Consider the following 10,277-nt stretch of genomic DNA (forward strand, 5'->3'; position numbering starts at 1 on the left):
TAATAGCATTAGCTTCAGGAAATGCTAGCTCACCGGTAGGACGAGATTCTTAATTTTTCATCAGTAATTCTTTATTAACTTCTGCAACTAAGAGATAAGTTTGAAGTTTGGAAAAAGTTTTATACTTCTGCAATCTTAAATTTTCTTGCACAGTTATGTTTGCAGAATGCATTGTGGAGAAAGTTTTCTCCATCATATCAGCATCACTTATTTCTTGACCACAGAATTGAAGCTTTGAACGGATCTTGAACATGGCCGAGCTGTATTCACTTACCTTTTTGAAATCTTGGAACTTTAGATTTCTCCATTCTTCCCTCGCAGCTGGGAGTAATATTTCCTTTTGATTATCGAATCTACTCTTGATACTTTCCCATAAAACATGTGGATCTTTGATAGTGAGAAACATATGTTTTAAGGTGATATCAATATGTTTGCGAATAAAAGCAATTGATTTTAATTTATCTTGATCGGAACAAGTATTGTTTTCTTGTAAAGTTTCTAGAATACCCAATGATCCAAGATTTATTTCTACGTCCATAACCCATGATGTGTAGTTTGTTCCCGATACGTCTAAGGCATCAAACTCAAGCTTTGATAAGTTTGACATTTTCTTGATTAGTGACGTGTGCTTGCTTAGATAAACCTTGATTATACGGAGCACTTCGTGCTGATAACGTGTTATAATTCAGTAGGCTTATAACTACCTTTAGTGGCCTGGTTCTTGACTGTAGACTAATAAGTATATAGAGAGAATATGAGAGAAGTACGTGTTTTATATATGTTTGAAGTGTGTGAATTATGAACTCATAACACACATATTTATATTCAAAAAAATCTACTATACAATATCTATAATAATAATAAAATTAGCATCCAATATTGACTTTTATAACAATATCTTTATTTATGTGTATTAATTATTATTAATTAATTATTAATTATTGTTAATTATTATTAATTAATTAATTAATTATTATTATTATTATTATTATTATTATTATTATTATTACTATTACTAGCTTAAGACCCGCGAATTCGCGGAATTTTTTAAGGGATGAATAAGAAAATGAATTGCTAGAATAATTATATTTTATATAGTATTTATTAGGTTGTTAAAAAATCAAAACAGTTTTGATCGGTAGTAGTATTGAATTATTGACAATAAAGCAATCAAATTATAACCCGGAAAAAACAAATAACACAAAGAAACCCATAATATTGGAAAAAATATTTAGTTTGTATTAATTTTTGATCAACTTTTTCACAGATTACTCTATGATTATAATCTCTTAACATGTTGATGAATTGTATGAGTATACTCTAAATCTCTTTCAAGCTAAGAGTATAATCTCTTTTACTTCTATGTAATGTTATAGCTTCTTGCTAGTTTGTATAAAATTTAAGTTGTCCAAAAAAAAAATTGTAACTATGAATTAACTCGAAAAAATCTCCCTTTTGAAAGTTTATAGTAAGAATTATTCATTTGTAATCAAACACATTTTCACGTTTCGTTAGTCACATGTAGGAAAATATGTGTGCATCAGTACGGTTACTCTGATTGAACATATTTTGACACATTTCACCTTGGGTACTGAAATGAGTCCAGGGATAAAGGGGAACTTATAGGGTATGCAAAAACAAATCATGAAATTTTATTTATACATCTGGAAATTAAGAATTAAAATCCACAAAATTTAAACCATGACATGTCAGGAGTATCGACAACGTTAAGCTTAAATTAAGCTCAAATCAAGCATAAACAATAACACGAAAAACCAAATCAAACCACCCCATTCCTTCCCCACCATAGAAACCAAAACGAAAAAGGACAACATGCATGATTCATCCACCAAAATAAAACAAGTAGATATTAAAAAAAAGTAAATAACATTATCTAATAACATTTACCGAGAACTATACCAATGATCGTTGACACCAATGCTATTCCCAATATGACCTTAACGTTTGTCCCAAATGAATCATCAGCAGCTTGAACATGTGTGGTTGAGGGTGAAGGTGTGGGTTCCACATTTTTCTTGCTCTTGTGCTTCGATGGTGTGGTGAGGCTTGATCCAAAGTCCCTTAATTGTACCTCTTTTGAAGTGTCCCCAGTAATCTGGAATTACAATGTCAATACACCAAGTCCAGTTTTTAACATTTGTAAAAACATCAGGAAAACAAAGTATCAAAATGATCCAATATCTACAAAGTATCAAATTGATCCAATCAATTCATAAAGTAACTACAATTCTACATGAACCTAAATCAAGAGAGGTTCTCACTATAATGATCCAATATCTTTATGGCCATTAATTTTTTACAACACTAAGATGTATGTCCCATTTAAACTTTACAAAGTACTCAACCGTGATTTTCATTATTTGGACAAATACAATTAAATTGCAACTTACAAATAACAAGAGATTCGAGGTGCACAATATGTGGCTCTCTTGTTCAGCATCCCAATAAGAATAAAAAGATTTTGGAACATGATTCAAACCCTGCATGATCGAAATTTATATATTACCTGCCTTTTCACATATATAATCACAGAGACCGAGCCTTCAAGTATATGGGCTAAAAGTTTATCTTCTATCCTTAAAATCCCTACTAATAGAACAACTTCATAAATGGGTAAGCAAAACATAGGAAAACATCTAATCTATGTTGTCAAACTATAATAACTGTAAAAAAAAATGCAAAATACACCTAATAATTGTAAATACTTCAAATTAATCACACATTGCAAAAAGAATGAATCTACAAAATCAAATCCATAGAAAGTGAGGAACTTATAAAATATAAAATCAGATCCCCATATTAACTATTTTGTTTATCGATTATTAACAATGGGTTCCAACTTCCAACCCAAGTAGATACTTCATTTTTATCTTTATTGATTCATCAAACATCAAATTATCATCGTCGATTATCATCATACCTGAGTTTGTTTTGGATTCTTCATATGAGAATCTACTTGAGATAAAGCTAATCTAAATTCTCAAACACTCTGTTCAATCGATTCATGTACCTGAAATGTGACAGAGTACGTAACAGTGTCTCAAAATAGTCTTGGGTCAGATTAAATATTACCATAGAAATAACAGAATGAGTTATCTCAAGTGGATGTTGCACCACAACACACACGAGATGATCTCTTGAGTTGCAAACCATAAACTATTTGAGAACATGAACACGCAAATAATGAATCAAGCACGTAACTAAACAATAATCACATTTTAATATAGCGAATTATATTACTCCGTATTACCATCCATAGCAATCACAAAACTAATCAACAACACTCACCTTTTCACCAGCAACACAAATTGAATCTGATGCACCAAACATTTGACCCATTCGTCACATTCGACCCAATACTTACAAGTTACAACCTTTATTTCCTACATATCTACCTAGATCTTTTGTTAAAACCTCTTGGACTATTTTTTAAACCTATCGCATGTTGGCCATACACTACCCTAATTGATCTCTTAGATATACAGTATATCATATAACAGTCTAATTATTAAATAAATCTATGCAAAACAACACACTAATTATTGATTTACCTAATTTCAATGGCAATAGAAAGCACGATTTGATTCTATAACACAAAGTCACATATCTTTGAGGTCTTTATTATTTTTAAATGCTTATGATATTAAATATAGTAAGCTTTTTATGTGTAAGGGTTCGTAATTAGAGTTTTATGTGTGTGTGTGTATTGTTTAAATTAAATTGATGAATAGTAATTTACCGAATATTTCATCAGCCCGTAACAGTTTCTGATTAACCTGATCATAACTTACTACACGAAAAATGTCAGTTTCGATTTCAAATTCAGGACACTTTTGAACCTTACAGATTTTGTAGATGATAATCTTATACAGGTTATTGAAAAACTTGAGATAGTCATCTTTTGAGTCGATGACTGTGAACCTAGAGAGATATAGGAAACGCCCTTCTTTAAAAGTGGCTTCAAAATAAGTAATAGCATCCTTATCGAGTGCAACCATAATTTTGTTACCCTACATTAACAATAAATTATGAAAAACAGTTACTTGGTATATTGTAGATACTATTGAATATGAATGTAAATTAATTTTTTTTACATACCTACTGATCGATTAAAACCATCTCTAGGGAAGTTGGTTTCGAAGCATTGAATTTAGAGAACTTTTTCCACACAAAGTGTACCTTGACACTGACCTTATAGCCTTCGTTTTCCTTGGTAAGTTGATTGAGTGGAGTGATTCCTGCGACGTTAGCCATTGATTAGAGGATTAGTGTTACTTTTGAATGAATGTTTTTGTTGAATGTGACAGAATATCGAATGTAAATAAGGTGATACTAAACCTAAGATGTAGGTTTATTTTAAGATAATATATGAGTTTATTTTTGTTTTAAATTTGAATTTGAAACAAAATGTACTAAGAATTAATCTTGTGAATATATTATTCTAAAATAATGTAAATTATAGGAAATTTTTAAATACTGTATATTATCTTGTGAATATAATGAGAAATTAATCTTGTGAATATAAAGATATTATAGCTTAATCTGTTACGAATAATTTATCTAAAAATACTGTATATTATCTTAAAAGCGAATTAAAAGCGAATTAAACTAAATCATACATAATATTCTTTCAAATTAAATAATATAATACCTAAAACACCCGAATATCAATCAAATAATAATTGTTTAATTCCCATATATTATCCTAGAATAGAATACAGAATAATCATAATAAACGATTTAATCAATTAATTAAAACCTATTTCAATATCGTTTATTCATGATAAGAAATTTAATTAAATAAGCCAAAACTTTGATGAAGTAATTCGTAACCTAAAACTGATTTGAATTATTTCGTAATAATAAAAAGCATGAATAATTAAACAATTTAATCAAATAAGCAAAAACTAAAATGATAACGATGAGGTAAAATTAGGGTTCTAAAAGTACCCGATAATGGAGTCGATTTGGGTATTAAAATTCAATCGAACTTGAGAAGATTAACAATTGGATGTACATATTGGATGTAGGTTTGAAGATGAAAAGAATATTACACAACCCCAATTTCCATTCAGTTCGCGTTCTTTTTTTTTTTTAGAATGAGAGGATATGCGTTCTTTTTTTTAGAATGAGAGGAAATAGGGGTTGACTTGTGTGTGATTTGAAATGGTATGGAAATGGAAATAGATGGACGGCCCATTTTTTTTTTTTTTAACTATTATTCCGTAAATGTTAATTTATGGTTAATTTAGTCTTCAAACAACTACTTAGAGTGATTATGAGGTCATAACGTTAATTATAAAATATGGATGGTGTAGATTATGAATGTTAATGATAATGGAAGGCTAGGATTAGGGGTTTAAAATTTAGATGATCTATTATTAGTTTTGTTATTATAATAATATAATAATAATAAAGTGATTATTATTATTATTATTATTATTATTATTATTATTATTATTATTATTATTATTATAAACTTAAAAGTTTTAAAACTTACAAAAAATTAGTGGGAAGCCTAGAGACAATCTGGGCCCCCACACCTCTAGCAATAGCAAAACCTATCCTAGTAAAAATATGAGCAGCAGCACCGGCACCAATATCTTGCGCCATCGAACTCTTCTGAACCCGCTTTAGCAAAGAAACAGCCTCCTTCTCTAATTCCCCAAGGGAAGAAAATGAGAAAGGAATGAAACCATAACCAATCGCCAGACAACTAGATTCGTACTTGACCCGCTTCCGACGAGCCGCATTAATCACAGCACGTCCAGGGACAAAGTCAGAAAGCCCAGACTGTGTCAAAGGAGAAGACCCTGTCAAGTCAACACAAACATCGCCACCACAATCCCAGAAATAAAGTAACACATCTGCAGGTCTGAGGGCCCTGTCGTTCCCTCCAGACAACCCAATGTCAACCTCCTTTCTCGCTGAAATCCCAGATCGATAACAAACATCAACAAGGGAATCCCGGACAATATTATGTCGATGCTTAATACCCACCATACCAGCACAAGACACCGCGTGATCCCCGAAAATATCCCCGGTAAAAACCCTTGAACAGGCAGAACATGCCGTCGAGATAGAGAACAATGGAACACCTAACCGGTAGCACAACACACATCGGTAAGTCTTTGCGTTCATCGTCTGACCCAACCCCAAAATAGGGACTGCCCTTAGCCAAGCAGAGGTGTGATCACTCTGCTGTGATTTCCATAAGGCTGATTGTCGGGGAGATAACGAAAAAGTGGATTCTGCAGAAGCGGTAACCTTTGTGAAATAAACATCTGCCAATTTCTTCATGAGTATTGGGGCAGCGACCTCACTCGGATTACCTAAAATATCAAACCCAACCGTTTTATTAAACAGACCCAATGCATCTTCAAAAGCACGACCAAGACCAACAATATCCGCATGACGTAGGAGCTTGGTCTGCAATCCAGCAGACTGTAATCGAGAAGCCAGAAAAGCATAATGACGAACTTTTATTATTATTATTATTATTATTAAAAGCAATTCTTTGAAAATAACTATACTAACTTTTACTTGCTAATAACAACTACACAGCGCGACACAAATCATGTTTTGTAATTATAATAATAATTCACTAATCACGTCCCTTTCTCTATGTAGTACCTTTATGGTTATCATTTTATCTCCTTATAACTTCTTAAAAGATTCATTTTATTATTTCCTCCTTAACTTCCTAGAAAAATCATTTACTAACTTAATTTCTAATTGTAATTTGTAATACGGAGTAGTAATTAAGCGAAGGAAATAATGTTCGTGTGCTAGTGGCCGGGTTCGTACAGGTTGATTAAGCAAGCTCCCTAGTATCTAACATACTCATTGTTAGGAACGTATTATTAGTATTTAACATACTCATGACAATGACAATGACAATGACAATAATAATAATAATAATAATAATAATAATAATAATAATAATAATAATAATAATAATAATATTAATACGTTAGGAACGGAGTTGAAAAGCTAATTAATACACAGCGTTGTTAGGAACGTATTAGGTGAGCCCTAACAAAACTTGATAACACACAGGTTATCAATCCACCAGACAATAAACGAATATACGAAGTGAACATAAAGATATACTAGAAAAAATGTAAAAACACGAGAATATAACGTGGTTATATGTGATCAATGCGAATATTTTAATTCACGGCCAACTAATGGGTATTCTATATTAAATTTCGTAGTTATATGTTACAGGTTACATATGGGGGTTTTTATAACATAAAATGAGTTAGAATCGCAACAAAACAGAGACTTCTATTCGACATCCAATTTTCGTGGCCCAACAGTCGTTTCGGGATCGCGAGACCTAAGACCAAAACATACTCGCGTTTGCGAGCTAGCAATCAAGCAGTTTTCGCGTCGCGAGCTAAAACCTTCCCTATTACAAGACATCTTCGAGAGCGCGCCATATGGCTCCAGGTCACGAAATCATGTTAAGCATCAGCTCAACTTTTGACATGTTTAACTCCACTTCGCACTCCAACAATCTCCCACTCGAAGAGACGTTAAACAATACTCATCTTTAACATGTTTTCATCCTACAACAATAACCCGACATGCTAATTACGACTCCTTTTGATACTATCAGATGAGACACCCAAATCACATCACACTTCACACGTTAACCCACGAGCAAGTGAAGTCTTTCGACACTAAAAAATGACGCTGAGCTATAATTCAATATTTATGTTACTAGCTTGGGACCAAGAACTTGTCTTTGGATACGACGCATATCTCCTTAGTTTAGGAGATAACGGGTCGTTTGAGCTCGACCTGACCCAATTTTCCAAGCAAATCATCCGTACACAATATTATCTCCCGATTTAACTTTCCAACAAAGAACAAACGTTCCGTTAGAACAACCATGTGGATAACTCTGCCAAGGCAGCCGTGTGAGAACGCAATCACACCATTGATCTTCCACACTACCGCTTTTTCTTTCACCGCTGAAACACCGACCACATACGTGTAACAACCCGACTTCGTTATACCAAAAATACGACTAAAAAAAAAATTTCTGGGACAGTACATCTGGACGGCGTCCAGTTATCTGGACGGCGTCCAGCTCTGAAGGACTGGACGGCGTCCAAGCCCTTGGGACGGCGTCCAAATGAACTAAAAGTTCCTGATCAGTTTTTCGAATTCACGCGAGCGGAAAACCCGCTTCCCGACACTTTTAAACGAAACAATTTTCACAACACATCATATTAAGTAAAACTAAGAGATTTCCGCAATGAAAATAAGTTTTACAACACCGGGCCCACAATGACCCGTTTTACAAATAATGTAGAGATTTCGACCCATTTATCTCTTTAGACGGATTAAGACTCTATAACCCAACCCGATACCAAGAGCATAATCCCGGAGACTACCAAATCCCCAATCCGCGTCCATATAACCAAAAGCTACCCCTTCGAGCCCAAGCGCTCCTATGCATCTAGTCTAACAACTAGCTAGCTTCATAACAAAATACCTGTAAAAAGGTAAACAACGAGAGGGGTAAGCATAAAGCTTAGTGAATGCAATAATTATACACATACATATATAATATACCTACTTGCAAACACTTACTCACATACCGCATACATGCTAGCAACACAATTAGCTTATCATCACAAGTACAAAGCCATTAACCTCCAATACCACAAGCTAGCACAACAATAGCATATATATAACTCGAACATTATAATATGCTACACTACAACACAATAACCATGGTTAACCAATAGTACAAGGGAACGGCGCTCGCGAAAACGCCATCGGTGTTCACAACATCCGTTAGGGCACTTAACACCTCGCACCACTAACCCCTAGGGTGGCACCTTAACACCTCGGCACTTCACCCCGAGTGGCATCTTAACACCTCGATGCTTCACTCATTATTTTACGGAGTGGTGTCTTAACACCTCGACACTACACTCCTAGGTGGCATCTTAACACCTCGATGCTACACCCGAGTGGCATCTTAACACCTCGATGCTACACTCTTCACGTGAAACGTGGTGTCTTAACACCTCGACACTACACATTTCATGCTACAACAAATAGATACATTATATACCTACGCATATAATTATTCCACTCACCTTATCACGTCGGTGGTGATTTAGCACTTCCGTATGCTTCGAGCAAGGTACCTAATACATAAGTACACATTCAATACACAACTTGTGGAATTAACCACAATATTCACTCTCGAGCATTTAGTGACCCAAAAGCATTAAATAACTCACTTACACCCAAAACCGCCCATAAATGGCCAAGACTCATCTTTAATTACTAAAACTAGTGATGTAAGTCTACTAACATCAATTAACACAAACTTAGGGTATTTCATACCCATTTTACCCGATTAGGTCAACCTTAACTCATTTGACCCATTTCAACACTTATACATACCATTTTAGCCAAACGTGACCCATTTACAATTCTTCCATCATTAACAAGTGTATTAGTGACTAATCAACACAATTTAACACTTACAGCTTCACTTCACATGGCCAAACCCTAGATCATAGCTAGTAGGGTTTTCCTTATCTCAACATAACCCAAATTCACCCATTTTACCCCCAAATGGGTCTTACAAGTTCCAACACTCCTAAAATCACTAATACTAGTGATTATACCCCACTTACAAACCTTAAACATGCTTAAATCATTAACCAACCCAAAACCCGCAAAATATCAAAATAGTGGGTTTCCATAAACCCTCTTCATCATCTAAAAGGGTTTTACAAATAACAAGCTCAAACCCTAAATATACACAAGAATCTTAACAATTAAATTCGGAGTTGAGACTTACCAATACTACCAAAATGTAGCCGTGAATGAAAGGAACAACTTTAACTCTCGAGCTTTGACCCGAAACGCTCATCTTCTTCACCAAACCAAGCTTTCTCACTCTAAATTAACCCTCTCTCTCTAAAATAAGATGAGTGTTTTGTGTGGGTGAGAATGAGCTCCAAATGGAGTTCTAGATCATTTTTGATGATCCCAAACCGACCCCAAGTGAAAAGACCCAAATACCCCTTTTAATTTGAGTAAAATAGAGCTGCTGGCCCGTCAGGCCTTCTGGACGGCGTCCAAAAAGCTTGGACGGCGTCCTAACCTTCATTGTTGGACGGCGTCCCAAAGTCTGGACGGAGTCCCAATGAACTGAGTCTGAAACTGAACTTGTTTTGGTCGTAACTTTCAAACCGTAACTCCGTTTTCGACGAATC

General features: G+C 34.2%; 1 protein-coding gene across 2 annotated transcripts; it reads right to left on the reverse strand.

Moving 5' to 3' along the window:
• Positions 1-1,820: 1,820 nt before the first annotated feature.
• LOC139858041 (uncharacterized) lies at positions 1,821-5,160 on the reverse strand. Of its 2 annotated transcripts, XM_071846892.1 has the most exons (6): positions 4,972-5,160; positions 4,120-4,259; positions 3,761-4,031; positions 2,942-3,177; positions 2,412-2,501; positions 1,821-2,116 (listed from the first exon to the last, which is right to left on the reverse strand). In XM_071846892.1, exons 4-6 carry the CDS (start codon positions 2,963-2,965, stop codon positions 1,895-1,897), a joined length of 336 nt encoding a protein of 111 aa, XP_071702993.1. In that variant the 5' UTR covers positions 2,966-3,177; positions 3,761-4,031; positions 4,120-4,259; positions 4,972-5,160; the 3' UTR covers positions 1,821-1,894. The 2 variants fall into 2 exon arrangements, with proteins under 2 accessions (XP_071702993.1, XP_071702994.1); XM_071846893.1 differs by lacking the exons at positions 3,761-4,031; positions 4,120-4,259; positions 4,972-5,160 and having other exon boundaries at positions 2,942-3,720.
• Positions 5,161-10,277: the final 5,117 nt, after the last annotated feature.

Source organism: Rutidosis leptorrhynchoides, chromosome 7 (genome assembly GCF_046630445.1).
Source record: "Rutidosis leptorrhynchoides isolate AG116_Rl617_1_P2 chromosome 7, CSIRO_AGI_Rlap_v1, whole genome shotgun sequence".
NCBI lineage: Eukaryota > Viridiplantae > Streptophyta > Magnoliopsida > Asterales > Asteraceae > Rutidosis > Rutidosis leptorrhynchoides.